The sequence below is a fragment of the Asterias amurensis genome, chromosome 19, assembly GCF_032118995.1.
Source record: "Asterias amurensis chromosome 19, ASM3211899v1".
NCBI classification, from domain to species: Eukaryota; Metazoa; Echinodermata; class Asteroidea; order Forcipulatida; family Asteriidae; genus Asterias; species Asterias amurensis.
Genome location: NC_092666.1, coordinates 444,885 through 465,662, shown reverse-complemented (window position 1 = coordinate 465,662; position 20,778 = coordinate 444,885). Strand labels below are relative to the sequence as shown.

Sequence of the window (20,778 nt, the reverse complement as noted above, 5' to 3'; positions counted from 1 at the left end):
TTAGGTCGTCGACATATTTCCATCTTTTTCCGGTTGTCATGGCAGCATCATTTATCATAATTAGGAAAATCACTAGCCCAAGTTTAGTTCCTTGAGGGACCCCACAAGACAGACTAAGCTCAGAAGAGGATGCACCGCTATTTGCACTGTCTGCGTGCGATTTGAGAGAAAATCTGCGATAACAGGAATGAGGGACGGATTTACTCCAACTTCGATCAACTTGTGGAGCGCTTTCGTATGATCGATCAGATCAAAGGCTTTCATGAAGTCTATTGTACAGATAGTAGCATAGTGACCCGGTTTATCAAGGCCCCTGTAGATCTCATCCAGCAAACTGATCAGATAGTGGTTCACAGAACTGCCCTTCATATTGCCAAATTGTCTTGGGTCAACTTGATCTTTGATGTCAGCCATCACCCACTCAGCAAGGAAACTTTCAAACACACGTGCTAAAATCGGAGTTATGGAGATAGGCCGGAGTTGACTAAAATCGGTGACTGGGGATGACTTTGGCACAGGACAAACAGATGCCGTTTTCCAGTTGCTAGGGAAATGGCCGCCATGAAGACAATCATTGAAAATTGTAGTTAGGGGCTCGGAAATCTCGTAGGCGAACTCCTTCAACAACAGAATAGGGACATCCGTTGGGTGACCAGATTTTGTCGCATTCAATTTTTCGAAGCTTATTGTAGACCTCTTGTCTAGCAATGATTGGAGGGGGGAAGGCGGGAAGGTAGGAGGGCAGAGCACACAAATCAAGGCTTGGTAGTTCATTGCATATATGAGCAAAGTGGCAGTTAAGTTCATGTGCAGTATCCGAGGATGACTTCTGTGTGTTCAATCGGAACGGCGACGACTTGTGCATACCAGTCAAAGATCTAATCTGTTGGTGCCACTTGCCAGGTTCAGTGTGTTTCAAGTGCTGAATTTTATGTTCATAGAAGCTTTTCTTTGCATGCAGAGTTTCCCGTTGAACGAGGTTCCGTGATTTTTTATAGGCGCAACTGTCACCTCTTTTGAATTGAGCATCGTGTGTGACAATGAGTCGTCTTATACGGTTATTCATCCATGCTTTGTCACTCAGTCTGTGGATGGTGGTGATTTTTTTTAAATGATACCTGTACTGGTCTGTGATAATCTGCACAGATCACAGGGTCACAAAAGCTACTCCCAACATTGGTAAAAATCTTGTCCAGGATAGCAGATCCTCGGGTAGGCATGTTGATAATTTGATAGGCTTGGTATCAAGGTCGTTGAAGTCTCCCATTATTAGCAGTGAAATATTGTCAAACTGGACACGGACAGTGTCGACAATATCAATGATGTATGTAGATAATTCATCCTGGTGGGGCGACCGAGGTGGGCAATATGTTACACACACAAGAATGTCATCTTTCAGGGTGAGGGACACTGAAGATTTCAATTTAACCCAAATGATTTCAATGTTCTGGGGTATATTGCTTTCAAACATACAAAGAGTGGCATTTAAGTCATCCCATACATACAAAGCTACACCGCCTCCAATCCGGTTAGCACGATCATGGTGAAACTGGTGATATCCTGGGAGAGGATATGCTGTGGCCGGCTTCTCAGCAGAAAACCATGTTTCAGTGACAGCAATTAGGTGTACATCCTTATGATTTGTATGTATAGTAGCTTGAAGATCTTCTATTTTATTACAGAATGATCTTGCATTTAATAACAGAGTGGATGGCAAGTTTGAGTTAGCTCTAAGATGGCCACTGTTTTGTTTTGTAACTGGCTTAGATCTCGAAGTACAGTTGATGAAAATCAAATTACCTGTATCAATGTTCCTTGGTAGGGCTGTCTGCCGTGGTACTGGTTTTCTCCCAACTCCGATGACCGATTGAGCCTAAATTTTCACAGGTTTCTTAATTTATATTTAAGTTGTGATACACGAAGTGTGGGACTTGGACAATACTGTTTACCGAAAGTGTATAATGGCTTTAAGTCCCACTGTCTCTCGCCAAATCTGGAGGAGAGATGAATCTGATCCACATGTCTTAATGGCAGGGCTAACCACACGTTTTGAGGAAACCTTAGACTTTTTGTGTAAAGTGCTATATAAAACCTGTGTAGTATTATTATTACCGAAAAGAATAACATGAATCGGTTTAGAGTGCTTAACTTAGGATGGTTTGTGTAATAATATTAATAAATAACATTTGTACAGCGCTTTCCACAGGCGTTTCAACGGATGTGAAGAGAGAGCTTGTGCCAGCAAGTTGGTGCAGCTACTGAGAATGCTCTATGACCATAGCGGGTATTCGTGCGTGGACCACTGTTTGCCACAGTGATTTGTATTGTGACTCTGATCGAGCTTTCATTTACTGATTTCACTCATTTCACTGATCCAGCTACACGTACAGTAGATGAAACAACGGTAATTCAAAATAAAAATATGCAAATTTGGCCCAAGAATGCGCCAAGAACTCCAAACCCGGAGCTTGTTGGTGTCTACTTCTCCCCATGGCACTGCGCGATCCACCTGCACCCGCATGCTAAGTAATTTCATCCCCACACTGAGGCGTGGGGAGGAGGTTGGTTATCAGTCGGTTAACTCCGTGACTATTATTGGTGATTGTCAGTAAGCTCCACAGCAAAACCAAATTCAGGTTAAGAAAATAAAAGACATAAAAAGACCTGATTTTGCTGGACTCGAGGAGGACCTGAAGCTGAGTCCTTTGGGTCCAAAACCAAGTCCGAGTCCCGTTGGAGTCCCGAGTCGGAGTCCTACAACTGACAACACTCTGCATGACCATGGATTTGGAAATCCCTCCCTTACCCCCATTCTAGGATTTTTTATGTGTACAACACAGTCACCTCAGATGTTTATGTGTACAACACAGTCACCTCAGATGTTTATGTGTACAACACAGTCACCTCAGATGTTTATGTGTACAACACAGTCACCTCAGATGTTTATGTGTACAACACAGTCACCTCAGATGTTTATGGATATTTTTACAATTGTTTTTGTTATTGATTTAAGAATTGTTGTTGTATATTTCAGATTCTTTCAACCATTCATAATGCCAGAGAATGTACAACAGCTGATCACCTATTCTGAGAAGTACTTTGATGAAAGTCTAGAATACAGGTATGTGCTTTTATGTTCCTAGGAATCTTTACCAACTTAATTTGTATCTTGCGCCTTGAACACCCAGTGGGGTGTCGTGTCCGAGTGGATAAGAGCACCGAACTCAAGCTCTGATGCTTCTGTTCAGCAGAGTGTGGGTTCGAATCCAGGTCGTGACACTTGTGTCCCTGTGCAAGACACTGAACTATAATTGCTTCTCTCCACCCAGGGGTAAATGGGTACCTGTGAGGGCAGAGATGGTTCTTGTGATTGGTTTAGCCTTGTAGTGCATATATTGCGCACAGGCTGTATACTCCCCAGGGAGCTGAGATGGTTTAAGGAATGATTTAAGGCCCAGTGACCAGGGGTAATAATGTCGGAAGCGCTTTGAGACACCCCGTGAAAAAGCGCTATATAAAAATCGTGTATTATTATTATTATTATGTGCACATTACAAGTCTTATTATTAGCTGTTCCGACCTACCGTCGGAACAGGTATTGTTTTCGTCGAGATTTTTATTATTTTTATTATTATTATTATTATTCTTTGTTTCTCGCCAAAACCCCATTGCATTTGTACACGTTTTTTCTTTAAGCCTAATCTCCCAAACCATAATACGAAAGAGTGAGTTTATTATACCAAATTGTAGCTTAGAACATAAGCTTTACTCTAAATGTAAAAAAAATTGAAAATCTTAATTAATTAACCACGTAATCTTCATTTGAATATAACTGAATGCAGTCGCTTCCATGTTATTGTTAAATATTCTCTTTGGTAAATGCCATACAGTATGTACCTATCATGAGTTGTGACTTCTTGAGATGAGTCTGCGCGTTTGAATATAACTGGATGCAGTCACTTCCATGTTATTGTTAAACATTCTCTATGGAAAATGCCATGCAGTATGTACCTATCATGAGTTGTGACTTCTTGAGAGAAGTCTACTCAAGTCTCCTTTTGTTGTTTTTCTACTTACGTTCTGGACCACAGCGAATTCTCTTTTTATTCGTTTCCTAACCGAGTTCTGGACGTACACGAAGGCATAGGGTTTTCGTTTAATGAACGTGCGCAATTGAATAGGGGTTTTTGACGACGACGACACACCATCGTGTCCACACATTCTACCTCCATGTTTACACTAAACTTAAACAGTTTGAAGATAATGATAGTTGAAAGCTTCCCTTAACATATTACTTGCTGTGGTGTTGTAGTTTTTGAGAAATTAGTGAAAAAACTGTCAACGTATGACTGGGACCGAGTTGGTTTGGGACCGAGTTGACCGGCTTCGTTTCAGGCGACGAGCGTGGACGACGAAAACAGAACGCCAGGGATTTTGAATCATTTACGGGTGAAGTCACCTTGTTTGCGCCGGGACCATTTGTCTAAACTAATTCAAGTATTTCGCTTTCTTTTCGGAAATTATACCATGACATACAAAAACTCTTTGGCAGGAATACAAAAGCAGCGATTTTATTATGCTGACGTTTCTCTTGTGGTTGAGTGGGTCATTTGTATAAAGCTGCTTATATAATAAATAGGCAAAACATTTTGCTTTACAAAAAATTGCAGATCAGCAGAATACCTTGATTCACAACTTGTACTTGTATTTGCTGTGTTTAGCTGCTTTTTGTGTTTAAAAATCTTTAGTGTAGTTTGGTCCAGGGCCAATGGCTTTTAAAGGAAAGAATCGCAGCGCTTGCGTAATCATGGAATTGTGCTTACGCTAAGCGTATTTAACAGCTTAGCAGGGAATGTGTTCTTGAGCGTCACAATTCGCAATAAAAAAAGCTACAGTTGACTAATTGTGCTCAAGTCCTGTAAAACTGAAAACAACAGTGACTTAAAAATTTGATTTGCAATCTCAGGATAATACCCGTGGTTTACTTACGTGCAAAAGTAGGCCGGGGCGACTAGTGTGCTTTAGTGTTAAAGTCGCGACTACAAATTATTATTTGAGTCGCGACTACTATTTTTCTCTACTCTGTTACAATCGTGCTCAAACGTTGACTACAAAAATTGTCCCGACTACCTGTCCAGTGAAACACTGGTTGTGTTGCTTCTTACTATTCGCAACATATAATATAACGTGCGCTTGCAACACTTTGCGGCACAAGTCTTGAGAATCCGTAATTTATCGCGACAAGCGTCCAAGTTGGGTTTGAGGGGCGATTAGTCGAGTTTGTAAATTTCACTAGTCACCCAGGCCTATCATGATGGGAACTTGCCTATTAAGGTTTTATTGCGAATTGCAAAATTTCAAGAGAGGGCGTTGCGAGCGCAAGTCGTACAAACTGCATAGTAACCGCCCCATATTCCTTCCCAAAATGCATCGCGGTTCTGAATCGCAATAAACCTTATGAAAAATCTTGTGCAAATGGGCCCAATGTCGTGCTCTGCTCTGGAAGCAAAGATTCAGTGCTTAGCAGAAGCAGTGAATTCTGCGCTTACGTCAAGCAAAATACACTGCTTAGCAGGGATTTCTTTTGTTTGTGTGCTTCCAAGCTCGCACATTTTATTCCGCGCATGCACATTAAGCCGAAAATGGTGATCGTAGGTGCAGAGTTTGGTGGTTACGAGTTCAGTAAAATCCACTCGAACAAGATCAAACATCAAACCACCAACCAAATACAAGGATTTTATCCTTAAGTAGTTTGTCACATGGCAATGGACTCTAAAGATACTAGCATGAACTCAAGAAACCAACCAAATTAAACAATCCTGAGTCAAATGCAAGTTTTTACATTATTCAACTAGAGACCACTTATCTTATATACCGCCCTCTATTGACGAGTGACTGAAAATCCTTGCAACACCATATCTCAAGGAGTGCAGAACCAATTTTTACACTGTAGTGAAGACTCCGTGGGGCATGGACATTAATTTTGAAAAACTGTGACATCAAGTTGACCTCTACTTCCGGGTCAACCGGAAGTGGGACCATATCTCAAGAGTTACACAACCGATTAAAAAAAAATTCTTCAGTTATAGACTCCTTAGGACTTAAAATTTGTTGGGAAAAACCGTGACCTCATTGTGACCTCTTCTTCCGTGTCAACTGGAAGTGGGACCATATCTCAAGTACTATTCAACCGATTTTAAAACTTTTTTTCAGTTTTAGACCCCTTGGGCATTGGAGATTAGCCTTAGGTTACCGTGACCCCATGTCGACCTCTACTTTGGGGTCAACCGGAAGTGGCACCATAACTCAAGACACTATTCAACAATTTCAAACTTTTTTTTCAGTTATAGGCTCCTTGGTCATTTTAGCACATAATCCAAGCAAAAGAACACGGAACAGCTTTGTGTTTGTTCACAAACACCTAATGTCTAGTTATTATTATTATTATTATTATTATTAAAATAGTAATTATAGTAATGTGACATGTATGATATGGTAATATGAAAAAATTCTATACTTCCCTCTAGCTGATATGGAAGTCCATGGGATTCTTCACGTAGCGACAAATGATACAAATCACTCTTTTTTTCTCTTTTTGTTTTTTTACTAAACCAAGGGACCCCAATCGTAATGCACAAAAGTGGTTCCACTGGATCACAAAATCAAGAACAACAAAATCAGGGCGAAGACAATGTCAATTTCAGTGGCGTTACTATGGAGGATAGAATAGAAGGAGTTCGACAAGCTTCTTATCTTGCCGCAGTAGTAAAATAGCTATGGGTAAACAAAGCGCAAATTTCGCATTGCATTGTGGAAGATATGGGGAACAACGGTGGTGAGCTGTGAAGCGTTTCTGACATAGAATCTCAAATATCAATTTTAAATTACGCTATAATCAAAATGCTCCACATCGTTCCACCAAACTGAATATAAGAACAGACAAAGGAAACCATCACGTACATGTACACAATCCCCTAATAATACTTTCCTTGGAAAAGGTCATAAAATCACACAAATATAAACCCATATTCCTCATAATATTTCCTTCATTGCTTTGGTGATGTAACCGGAAACTCAACTTTTTTCCCTTGTATTTTGAAAAAAGACTGACACTGCACACTGTCTTGTAATGAAAAATAAATTTTGCCCAAATCCATAAGGCCCACCATTTTACAGCTCAAACTTTGAAGTCTTTTTGTTCTGTTTCTTTCATCAATTATGCCTCTGATCCAGTTGATTTGGAGTATGGGCTACCCCAGAGGTCCATATTAGGTCCCTTGATGTTTGGCAAAACTGCTATGCAAATTCTTTTCTTTTTATAGTTCATAATTTTGCATAGCAAATAAATAAAAAATGCTTAAATTGCAGATACAATAACATGGAAATGAATTTTGTTTAAACCTTAGTTAATTGTTTATTCATGTTCCACTCATCATAACGCATATTTTAGTGACAAAAGCTTTATTTTGACAAAATACCACTTCCAGGTGACTTTAATGGTTTTCATTGTGGGGAAAAAGGTGACATATCTCCGGGCACGAATCTGAGTGTAACATGGGGTACTAACAAGACATCCAGTGTCAACTGGTTAAGGACGCAATAACCATCAAATGGTTGTTTATTTTATCCAACAATTTTCAATGTGTAGACTTGGTTTATTTTTAAAATAAACTCACCAAAATCAGCCTTAAATGTCTAATTAACTTTGCATCAAGTGAATTTATAAATGAGAAGGGGAAGGTCTTAAAATTGAATTGGAATGTTAAATAATTGCATCAACATATGAACTCTATGTTTGGACAGTTATTGCCAAAAAATTCACAATAAATGAAGATCAATAATAACATTATTATTATTATTACTAGGACGCAGATCAGGACTCAATAATGTACCAATGTGTCTTCATTACACACGATTAATAAAAATAGATCAAAGGTCTTGCATTTCTCCAGGTCCAATTAAAAAAAAAAAACAGTTTAAATGATTTAATATCTTGAACATGTTCTAAACATAAATTAACCGCTTTTTTGTTCTTACTTTGCAAGAAGAAAACATCAGTTTAGTTATAAATTCCCAAGTCACCGTCGCTCAGATTTCCACATTGCGAGTAATGACTTTTTTCATTGGTCGATTGTGCCCTACTGCTGTGTATAAAGTTTGTCGACCGTCGGCGTTGATTTCTATTAATTTAGTATCAGATTTCTTGTGGAAAAAAATTAAATATTTTTGTATCAAGCATAAATGCTGCAAAATTTGTATCGCAAATGGGATCGCAAAATTTGCGATACACTTTTTAAAATTGCATAGCAAATAATTTGGGGGGCTAATCATCCTTACTCTCAGCCAAGAGCTGAATTGCGAAGGACGCGGCTACACGCGTTCGAGAAGCTGGCATTCAAGGGTGCCTTTAGCTGCCAGCCACATCAACCCATTATAACCACGGAGCACAGCCAAGAGCAAAAAGTGTTTAATTGTTTTCATCAACATTTCATCGCAAATTGAGATGCGATACAGGCGAAATCGTTGACTGATACTGTCTGCATTCTAGTGGTTGTTGATTTAGTAATTATGATTGTCTATTTGCTTTTAATAGATATCATCTTAATAATTTTGACCAAGTAATGGGTGGTGGATAAACCCTTTACTCTACCAAGTTTACTAGCAAATGACAGCTACTCAAAATGTAATACCAGACTTGAGTCTCTGTTAAAAAGCCTCTGTTCTCATCCATATGTCATGAGATACAATGTAGGTTATCCATCTTAACTTTTTTGTGATGAACGTAAATGTGTTTTGTTTTTTTACAGACATGTAATTTTGCCATCAGCTTTAGTGAAATTGCTTCCCCAGAATCACCTAATGACAGAATCAGAATGGAGAAATCTAGGTGTACAGCAGAGTCCAGGCTGGGTGCACTATATGATTCATAAACCAGGTAAGTAAAGCCAACCTACAGGCATTACAGGCACACCACCAAAATAATTCACCTTAATGTTGACAAGTTCAATAAACATCTCCTGTCACATGTGTTGTGTTGTTCACTCAAATTGCTGCCTTGTATTCTGTGTAACTGGTGTTATCTTGGTCATTCCGTGTTGGTTAAACCCTACCCTCTTTGAATTTGGCTAAACAAGCCAAATTTCAAATTTTGCTTAACTTTGGTGATCAGGCCAGAAATGCTGTTTTTGGTGTACATGTAGTATTATTATGAAGAATTGATTTTTTGCTATCTACGATACATCCTACAGAGCCGGATCCAGACTATGGATCTGAGGCGCTAAAGGGGTGATGTTATTTAATGGATAGAATTCTACGTAGTACATACATACGGGCATTTCCAAACCAAAGTGGACATCAAATTGTGCCTACAATGTACATGTTTCTTTACACTTTCTTATTATTCCAAACACACGCCAGGATTTGCTTCACAGTTTGATTATCAAAAATTCATTTGTTCGGAAAGTGTTTTTTTCAGTGGGGAAAAAAAAAGGAGGTAATGTTTTCAGCATAAGCAGTTTTCAATAAAAGTCATTACATTTTATACTCATGAAATATAGTGTACAAGAAATATTCATCCAATTTTAACCATCACCCTCCACTTTTCCTTTCATCGCTTACCTTCAGATACTTTAGATATAGTGTAGCACGAGTTACCGAAACATACATTTTTAAATTTTACTACAAAATTGTGACACTTTAATTGATGCCAATTAATATCTATCTTCTACCATTGGTGCCTCAAGTATTTATAAGAAATTGAACTGTCAAGCATTATCTACTACATTATAATGATCCGTTAAAAACTGTAGCACGAGTTACCGATTTAGCACGAGTTACCACAATTCACTCTCCCCTAAACCAGCAGGAGGATTCAGTTAGTTTTACCAAGTATTACTTGGCAACAACTGAGAGCTCTCTTCTGCATAATGATATGCATAAATGCCTGGGGTCTATGGTAGGCTGAGGCAGGCAAACTACTAAAGACCTCAACACTGAGATTTGTGATGGTCGTTGGTTTGTAAATATTGTGGCTGAATATGAAGCCTTATGAAGGAGACCACTTTCCTGGTGAAGTTGTGCAAATTGGGCTAAATTACTGTACAGAGTTGCTGTTGCTCACAGAGCTGGATACTCATTTTACTGAAAGTGGCCTAAGAAAGAATGATTGAAAACATTCTGAAAAACCAAATGAATAAAAATGTGAAAGAACATTAAAACTGTGGTCCGAACTTCACAAGATTCTTGAACAGATACATTGTGTAGGCTACTTGATATTGTATTAAGAACTTTTCTTTCATCTATGCCAAAATAAGTTGTTGTACATGTAAGTTAAAATTCAACCATGGAGCAATTGCTCCATGATTCAACTGAAGCAAAAATGCAAACTATGGATACTATGTATTTCACACTTCTTTGTGATGTCACTGTTGTTGTAATACAGCTTGTTATTAGAAGAGCGCCCTCACGAGGCCGTGTGTAACAAGTAAATGTTGTATGCAGGTGACCATGTTTTAAGGCGATACACACTTAACTGTCTTAGTAAATGAGATTCAGCAATAAAAGCATATTCAAGTTCAATCTTCAGCCATCCGGCCTCCTGAAATATTACATGGTGTCAGAAGTGGGAAATTTGCCGAGCAGCTGAAATCAGTAAATCACAGATACATGTAGGAGACATGGCTGCTGGAGTTCAGAGCACCACCACAGTAAATGCACTGTACAAACAGAAAAGCAAAGGAAAACGAGGTATGCCCACAAATGCGGCGACTCGTCAGTCAACCTTTAACAACCCTGATCCAGAAAGGCGATCTTGCAAATACTGTGGTAGGCAACATGAAAGAGGTCAGTGCCCAGCGTACGGTAAGACATGTGGAAATTGTGGGAAACAAAATCACTTTGAAAAAGTCTGCATGTCACGTCCACAGGATGCTAAACCAACGTTTCGAAGGAATGACGCACGAACACAAAAGATACATGGAATTAATGAGTATTCTGATACCGATGATGAGTTCTTTGTAGATGTAGTTGGCCGAGAAAAGAGCAACAAGGCAAATACACCTGACTGGATGATCAATCTCAAAATAATGAACCGCACTGTCAGATTCAAGGTAGATACAGGTGCACAATGTAACGTTGTTCTGGAATGTGTGCACACCAAGATTTGCAACAAACTGCAACGCTCCAATGACAGACCGGTGTCATTTTCAGGTGACAGAATGAAGCCCATCGGAAAATGCTAAAGTCTTTTCAACACTTGATGCAAATTGTGGATATTGGCAGATTCAGCTTGACGATGCGAGTTCTAAACTCTGTACTTTCAATACACCACACGGTCGCTATAGATACACACGCTTGCCTTTCGGTATTATGACGGCACCAGAAATCTTCCAGCGAACAATGAACCAGATATTTGAAGGATTTGAAGGTGTAGAGGTCATTATGGATGACATTCTCGTGTGGGGTGAAAATGAGAAACAACATGATGAAAGGCTTGAGCGAGTCCTTCAATGCGTTCAAGCACGTAACATGAAGCTCAATCCACAGAAGTGTCGGTTCAAAGTGGATCAGGTGAAATACATTGGTCACGTGCTGACATCAGAAGGATTGAAAGCAGATCCACAAAAAATTGAAGCAATCACGGGCATGACAAAGCCAACATCCAAAGTTGAATTGCAACGATTTCTCGATATGATCAACTACCTTGGCAAATTTCTCCCCAATCTCGCTCAAGTCACAGCGCCACTGAAAAAGCTGCTTGAAAATGACATTGCATGGCACTGGGGAAAAGAGCAAGATGCAAGTTTTGAGAAACTGCAAAACATGGTAACAGCATCGCCAGTTTTGCAATTCTATGATGTCACGATACCGGTGTTAGTCAGGACAGATGCGTCAAAAGCAGGTGTAGGGGCTGTTTTGTTGCAGAATGAGCAACCTGTAGCTTATGCATCACGAGCGATGTCGCCAGCACAGTGCAGATACGCACAAATGGAGAAAGAATTGTATGCAATCACATTTGGATGTGAGCGATTCCATCAGTACGTATTTGGTCGTCATTTTGTGGTTGAGACAGATCATAAACCACTGGAAGCAATTATGAGAAAACCACTTGAGCAAACTCCTCTACGATTACAACGCATGCTGCTCAAACTTCAGAAATATCACATGGAAGTGGGCTACAAAAAAGGAAAAGAATTGGTAGTGGCAGATGCTTTAAGTCGCAACTATCCGCCATACAAAGTTTCATCAAATGATACTGACAATGAGATTCCGATTTGTATGGTCACTTGCCTACCAATGTCGGCTGAGAGAATAGAAGAGCTACAACGCGAAACAGCCAACGACCCCACAATGCAGACACTCGCAAAGACTACATGTATTTGCAATGGTTGGCCTGATAACAGAGCAGACCTACCAACCAACATGAAGCAGTTCTGGGATTTTCGGGAACAGCTGACAATTGAAGAAAAACTAATCTTCAAAAACAACAAAGTTCTCATCCCACAGGCAGTGCAGAAAATGATGCATGCAAAACTACACCAGAGCCATCAAGGTATTGAGAAAACTAAACGCTTAGCCTGTTAGCAAGGGACATCATGTTCTGGCCGAACGTGTCGGCACAAATCACAGATATGGTACACAAATGTGCTGTATGCGAGAAATACAAAGCTAAGCAAAGCAAAGAGCCGATGATACCGCATGAAATCCCTCAGAGACCTTGGCAAAAGGTTGGAACTGACATTTTTGAGATCAAGTCTGTTTGTTGACTAATACTCAAACTTCATTGAAGTCAACAAACTGTCCAACCTGAGATCTTCCGCAGTTATCGCATGCTGTAAGCAACAGTTCTCAAGATATAGTATTCCTGATATACTGTTTTCTGACAATGGTCCGCAGTATGCTTCGTCGGAGTTCAAACAATTCGCTAAGGATTACCATATTGCACACGCAACCTCCTCTCCGCGCTATCCACAATCAAACGGCAGAGCTGAAAAAGCTGTTCAGATAGCCAAAAATCTGCTCAAAAAAGCTATCGCTGACAATCAGGATCCGCATTTGGCATTACTAGATTACCGCAACACACCCCGAGATGGCCTCCCATATTCTGCCCAATTGTTCTTTGGACGTCGGACACAGACGCGATTACCGACATCAGCAGAACTATTGAAATCAGAAATCTTCACAGATATTCCGCAGAAACTTCACGCCAAGCAAACCATGCAAAAGCACCACTACGATCGAAACACAAAACCCCTCAAACCCTTTGCCACTGGAGTTCCAGTAAGTGTTCGCGAGGAAACTACCTGGAGACCCGCTGTGATCGCTAGAAACGCTGCTACACCACGATCCTACATCGTGCAAACCGCTGATGGACATCAGTATCGACGAAACAGACGAGACATCAGAGCTTCATATCGCAAGGATCAAGAACAAACTCTGAACATTGACTCTGATTCAGAACAGACTCACAATCTGAATGACACGGTGCAGGAAACACCACCGCATGTCATTACAACTAGGTCTGGCCGGACGGTCAAACCTCCACTATACTTGGAACAATATGTTACTTAGTTGTTGCCGCCAACAGTTACTACTGGTTCTGGAAAAATTTGTTGTTTTTTTTTTCACAAAAAGAAAACCCAGAACAAAAACAAACAGTAGTAGGAAAAAAAAAAAAAAAAAAAAAATAAGTGTTCAAAGAAAATTGGTTTTGATTCCTCATTGTAATGGTTTGTTTTGAAAAAGTCTAACTGCAAGTAAATGTATTTTGTTTGGCTTTCTTTAAAAAAAAGAAAAGAATAAGGAAGATGTTGTAATACAGCTTGTTATTAGAAGAGCGCCCTCACGAGGCCGTGTGTAACAAGTAAATGTTGTATGCAGGCGGCCATGTTTTAAGGCGATACACACTTAACTGTCTTAGTAAATGAGATACAGCAATAAAAGCATGTTCAAGTTCAATCTTCAGCCATCCGGCCTCCTGAAATATTACAACTGTCACATATACATTTGGTAAGTTTTTACAAACACACTGTTTTTGTGTTATAAATTGTTTATTTTTACTTTAAAAAAAAATATTTGATCATTTTACAGGATGCTGAGGAATTCTATAAGAAACTTTGACATTTTGTGAAATAATAGTACTTCGTTAATGGCCAGACAAACTGTAGCACGAGTTACCGTAGCACGAGTTAAATGTACGTACCATGTTTTTTGCATGTCAATGTGAAATTAAGAAGAGCACATCTTTCTAAGGTATACCATAATAAACTTCAAAGGCATAGTAGTTACTCATCATATAATCAATAAGACTTGATTGGGTTTTGTTTTAGGACACAATCAAAAGAAAAATTGGTAATTTTTTAGCATGTCCTCTGCTCGTAGCACGAGTTACCGATATTCAGAGCTGTCCCATGCATACAACAATTAATTTTTTTCTCGTCAAATTACTATGAGGATCTAGCCTTGGATGTTGGCTTTAAAAAAAAACACATTAAGATTCAAATCAAATATGTTTAATAACTGGAGCCTGAAGTATGAAAAAGGACACCATAAAGTGTAGCACGAGTTACCGTGGAATTGCCCTTTACGTACAACTAAATATTTATAAAGCGCCTTTACATCAAGATCAAAGTGCTGGAAAGAACAAAACCAATGGAACTATAAATACAACAAAGTGCATCCGATACAAGTCAGTTTTGAGAGATTTTTTTAACGAAGGCAAAGAGTTATAATTTCTGATGCATACTGAGAGGTTGTTCCTTATTCGCGGAGCAACAAAGGAGAAAGTCCGGTTGTGAGCAGATGAGAGTGTTCTGGCATGTCTGATGGTTGGGTGTTCGGTTAGGCGTGTGTTGTCAGAAGCTGATCGCAAACTTGAGCGTGGCGGTTGGTAGAGAGCAAGGGAAGATGATAAGTAGCCCAGTGCTATTCCTAGGAGACATTTAAACACAGTAACTAAAACTTTGAAAGTTACCCTCTCTTTGACCGGGAGCGAATGTAACTGCTGAAGGCAGGGTGTTGTGGTCATATTATTTCATAGCCTTGCAAATCAGCTTGGCCGCCCAGTTTTGGATGCGTTGAAGACGTTGGATGTCTGAAGTCCAGAAATTTGCGAATGCGACTTAGGTTTCTGAGTTGATAGTTGAGGCTGGAGCAGAGAGTTGTGATGTGGGAGTGTATTGACATTGACAAATCAAAACCAACCCCGAGGTTGCGAACACTCTAAAAAGGCTTGATGACTTTGTCGCCGACCTGAAGAGATACCGTGTTTGAAATGGTCAGAGGACTCAGGAACAGCAATGATTAACTCTGTTTTCTCTTCATTGAGCTTCAGCATGTTAAGGGTCATCCATGACTTGATGTCAGATATGCATCATGAGGATAGCTGATAACAGTTGAATGTCGTCAGCATAAAGGTGATATTGTAGGTTATGCTTTCTGATGATACAACCAATGGGATTGGAGTAAATTGCAAATGCAAATTATTATTATTAATGGTTTATTTTGAATAAAAAATCTGAATAAAAAACAACCAAAAGGTTGACAACATTCAAATTTACAAAGTTTTTACAGAGCTAACAAAAATGGAATTAACAATAAACAGGCAAAATCTATACATAAATACACAAAAATTAAAAGAAAAAAAATCATTAACTAGCAGAAACACGCCATAAAAAAACCCAAAGAATATAAAAATAAGAAAAATGGTAAAAACATACATCAAAAAACAGACAAAAAGTTCAAAATTTGCCAAGCAGCCCCAAAAATTATTTCAATATTCTAGCTAATGAGGGTAGCGTGGATTTACTATAGCGCTCAGTTTTGCATTTAGGTATTTGAAAGCTAGTAGTTAAGGCTGCTCTGAGTAGCATGTTAGTGGTGTTAGTTCTGGCAAGAGGGTAGTAAGTGACAAAATTGTTTAGAACAACGAAGATTATTAGCAAACTTGAGCAACAGATTATGGTGTCTAGATTCTTAAGTGGGAATATTATGACTAGACTTAGCATGTGAGTAGGAAATATATATCCATTGCCTAAAATAATACGACTGGCTCGTTTCTGCACACGCTCTAAAGAGATATTTTGCTCTTTGCTTATTGAAGTGTGCCATACTTGGCAGGCATACTCAAGAACTGGTCTTATGTAACAAATGTAAACTACAAGTATGTCAAAAACAGAAACCTTAGCTTTCTTAAGAATACATAGAGTGTAAAGTCTGCAAGAAGCTTTAGAAATAATGTCAGTAATATGCAAGTTCCATTTAAGGTCACTCTGAATGGTTACTCCCAGTAATTTTAAATGAGACACCTGACTTAAGTTACTCGAGTTAATGATAAGTTGCGAAGCAGGTACTTTGCGCTTTAAGAAACTAATTACCATACTCTTACACTTGGAAGGCTTCGGTAGAACATCATTATCCTTACACCAAATAGTTAAGTTGTTAAGGTGACTTTGCAATTTTTCCTGTTGCCCATGTTGGATAATTTCCCCCAGAGTCAGATCATCCACATATTTCCATCGTCTACAGCAATCTATTGAAGCATCGTTGACAAGAACAAGGAAACGTATTGGCCCCAATTTAGTTCCTTGAGGAACACCACAAGAGATTGACTTGGTGGATGAAAAATGACCCATGAGTTTAGTATTGTGTGTGCGACCATTGAGAAAGCTGCAGATGATGGGAACTATGGATGGTCTGACTCCGAGATTCAAAAGTTTCTGAATAACAATAGTGTTCAGAACTGACTCCGCGGCAGTACAGTTAATTACGATCCTATAAGCTAAAGTAGTAGTCCAGCCTATTTCTTTACCATCCGCCCTGGTAAAAGTTAAAAAGCAGGACAGTTCTTTTCAGAACTGAGAAGTCTCCCGACAGTTCGCTAAGAACAACTCTACCTGGCAAGATACACACATGGTGTTACCGCAAACCAAATATACAATAGTGTGGTTAACACAGTCAAAGGCCTTAATAAAATCAACTGTGCAAAGTTTGGCATAATGGCCGGGTTTATCCAGTCCTTCAACAAGATAGTGTGTGGTGGAACAGCCCTTAATGTTGCCATATTGTTTAGCATCCAATTTAGTAGAAATGTCTTGCAAAGTTCATTTAGCTATGAATGTTTCAAAAACATGGGCAAATATTGGCGTGAGCTAGATGGAGCGGAGCTGGTCAAGAGACGAAATGTTCTTCTTTTTAGGGACTGGAACAATTGTAGCAGTTTTGCAGACATGGGAAGATTCCATCAGTAATGCAGGCATTGTGTACACTTGTCAAAGGAGATGATAGTTCAATGGCAAAACTCCTTGATCAAACGAAGTGGAAGATCTGATGGATGTCCAGCTTTGTTAACTTTTATTCTTTCAAGTGCTTTCAGAACTTGATGGCGATGTATTACCGGCGGTGGTGAATCAGCTGGTAAATACAATGGTAAAAGTTCCAGGTTCAAACTTGGCAGCTGATTACAGATGTTGGTGAAATTATCACTGATGGTTCCGGCTGTCTCAGTAGGATCAAAATTAGCACCAGGAATAGTGGAATGTTTAGTTTTTAACTGTCACAGTCTTTTTGTTTGGCAGTGCCGTTGTGCAGGTTGGCTATGTTTTAGATCTTTCACCGAGTTGTTGTGGAACAATTCCTTTTCTTCACGAAAGGTGTACTTAACTTGGTTACGTAATAAACGCCACAAATATATATCTCTTTGCTTATTTGCAAAAGCCAATTGCCTTTGATCCATGAGAAGTTTGATAGATCAAAGGCAATTGGCTTTTGCAAATAAGCAAAGAGATATATATTTGTGGCGTTCATTACGTAACCAAGTTAAGTACTGGAGACCTACAATAGATCCCTGAGGTAAACCGTAGCTTTGATTGTGGTAATCGGAGAAGGCTCCATCAATACAGATGCACGGTCAATGTTCTGCCGGATAGGTAGGACTTGAACACTTCTGTGCAGTTCCTTTTACCCCGATGTCATGGGTAAGGTGGTCAAGCAAGATGGAATGGTTCACAGTGCCAAACGCTGCACTTAAAGCCATTGGACCCTTTTGGTAAACAGTATTGTCCAAGGCCCACACTTCGTGTATCACAACTTCTATATCAAATAACAAACCTGTGAAAATTTGGGCTTAATCGGTCATCGGAGTCGGGGGAAAATAACGGGAAACCCCACCCTTGTATCCGCGCGTTTCGCCGTGTCATAACATGTGTTTAAAATAAATCCGTAATTCTCGTTAACGAGATTTGATATTGTTTTACTGTTTTCTCAAAAAGTAAAGCATTTCATGGAATAATATTTCAAGAGAAGTATTTCACCACTACCTTCTGTAAACCCTGTAAGTTATTTGTAAATCTGTGAACTTTATATTTTTTTTCCTGTACCGAAAGGGTCCAATGGCTTTAAGTCCAGTAGGACGAGGAGAACACCTTTCCGATGGGAAACGTTCTGCTTGATGTCGTATTTGATTTTGAGGAGAGCTGATTCAGTGCTGTGTAATGCTCTATATATGCAGATTGTAGAGGTTCTCCAAGATTCTCTTGAGTCATGTAGTTGGTGATGCTCTTGATGGCCTGCTTCGCAATAACTTTAGACAAGAAAGGAATGTTTGAAACAGGTCTGTAGTTATTCAGCAGATTGCGATCAAGTGATTGTTTCTTTATGATGGGAGTGATCACAGCGTGTTTTAGTGAAGAAGGAAAAACACCAGTGCTAAGAGATCTGTTGACAATCCGTGTGATGATCGGGACAAATGTCTGGGTGTGTGGGCTGAGCCGAGGAGTGCTGTCTTTGTAAGTTGATGCTTATGCTGCCAGGGATACGCTCGATGAATTTATCCAGACCCTTCTTCACTAGTCCTAGAGCTGTGATGACCACTGGTATTGTCTCGGTCTTCATACTCCACATTCTGTTAATCCCGATCCCAAGATCTTTGTACTTCGACAGCTTCTTGGTAACTTTAATTGAGGTGTTTCGTTCGGAAGTTATAGATACATCAATTAGTAGACACCTCTGGTCCTTCTTGTCCTTGATGATGATGTCGGGTCTATTGGCTTTTATCTCTCTGTCAGTATGGACTGGCATGTCCCACAGGATGGTGACTACATCATTCTCTGTGACCATTGTCGGCTGGTGTTTGTACCACTCCCCTGTCGTCTCTATGTTGTAATGCCTGCATATCTTCCAGTGAAGGTACGCCGCTGCCTTATTGTGTTGATGAATATATTCCGCCTTCGCCAGCTCTGGACATCCAGAGACAATGTGGTCTACGGTTTCTTCGTATTTTCTGCAGATCCTACATTGTGGGTTTGTCCATCCTTGATGATGCGATGGTGAAATGATCTGGTGGCGAGACTCTGGTCTTGGGCGGCAATCAGGCCCTCCGACTCTGCTTTCAGCCCAGTGTTTTTGAGCCATTGGTGTTTCTTCTGTTGGTCAACATCTGCTTCTTTCGTTCTTTTTGGATAATTCCCGTGCATTACCTTGTCTTCCCAGGTTTTCTGTAGTTGTTCATGATCCTTGGTTTTTGCTGTCTTCTTTACTCATTGTGCAGAGATAGTTGTTGCTTCATTATCTGATGTGTGATTTTTGGGTAATCAAGCTCTCTTTTAAATTGTACTGCTTCTATTTTGATGGAGTAGAGGTTTCTCTTGTTATCATGTTGTTTCACTATTTGGAGGAGTGGGTCGGTAGTTTTGTCAGATAAGCATCTAGACTGATTGTGGAGATTTTGAAGGTCAGTTCAAGCATCAGGCAACAACCTCCAGATGATCTTGGTAGGTACATCCTGTCAACATCTGCTTTCGGATGGTGCATGTTCTCCATGGTAATTATTTTCCTTGTCTTTGCAACCATTCTCTTAACCTCCGATAGTTTTTAGTTGATGATACTGAAACTGTTCAATACTACAGGTATTGCAATGGTGTTGATAGCCTCAAATCGGTTGGCTGCATTGAGTTTACTCTTCAGTGTCATCCGCACTCTTCTATAATACTCTTTCCGGACCTTCTCCTTCATGGCTGAGTGTTGTATGCCGTTACCTTCATTTATTCCAAGGTATTTGTATGTACTCTCTTGGTCCATCTCCTTGATTTTAGTGACAGTGTCAATTTCTACATGTAGGTCTGTTGTTTTGGTGAGTTTTCCCCTCTTGAAGGTGGCTTTGGCACACTTATCGAGTCCGAACTCCATCCTCATGTCGCCACTGAAGGTCTTCACAATGGTGAGCAGACCTTTTTGCTGGTTATCATCCTTGGAAAATGTCTTAAGGTCATCCATGTATATAAGGTGGTTAAGTTTGCCATTTTCTGATTAAACCGTATAGTGCAGACAGGGATATTAACAACAAAATAAGAGAAAAATAAATCAAAAAAAAGCCAGAGAGCACATCAAGAGCCTGTCTGCTCTGCAAAGAGTGACTTCACAATACCAATTACCCTGTCCTTGTTTGTACTCCGTTTCGTTTATTTTTTCCCCCAATCAGTTTATTTTTTATCCTGTCCCGTATCTTTATTAATCCCTTTTCTGTTTACCTTTCCCGTATTATTTCCCCAGCCCCATAATTTTTTTCAGTTCTGATTATTATTTTCTCGCCCTGTTTTTCCCGTTTTGTATTATTTTCAGTCAAATTAATTGTGTTGCCGTCCCGTTCATTATCCCCGGTTCGTGCACTTGTACTCATTTTTGCAATGTTGTTTGTTTTGTGCAAATTCCTGTACTGCGGGTCCTGCTAATAACTGGGTAGTAAGCACACCTGACACCTGCTACTCGTAACAATGTGCACTGTTG

The 20,778-nt window shown here is 39.6% G+C and overlaps 1 protein-coding gene across 2 annotated transcripts in view; it reads left to right on the top strand.

The window, feature by feature from the left end:
- LOC139951720 (cyclin-dependent kinases regulatory subunit-like) overlaps window positions 1-20,778 on the top strand; it is a 43,077-nt gene that overhangs the window by 14,983 nt on the left and 7,316 nt on the right. For both annotated transcript variants that reach the window (XM_071950769.1, XM_071950768.1), the window contains exons 3-4: window positions 3,035-3,121; window positions 8,808-8,935. In XM_071950769.1, coding sequence (XP_071806870.1) covers window positions 3,054-3,121; window positions 8,808-8,935 — 196 coding nt within the window. In that variant the 5' untranslated portion in view covers window positions 3,035-3,053. The remainder of the gene's footprint in view (window positions 1-3,034; window positions 3,122-8,807; window positions 8,936-20,778) is intronic.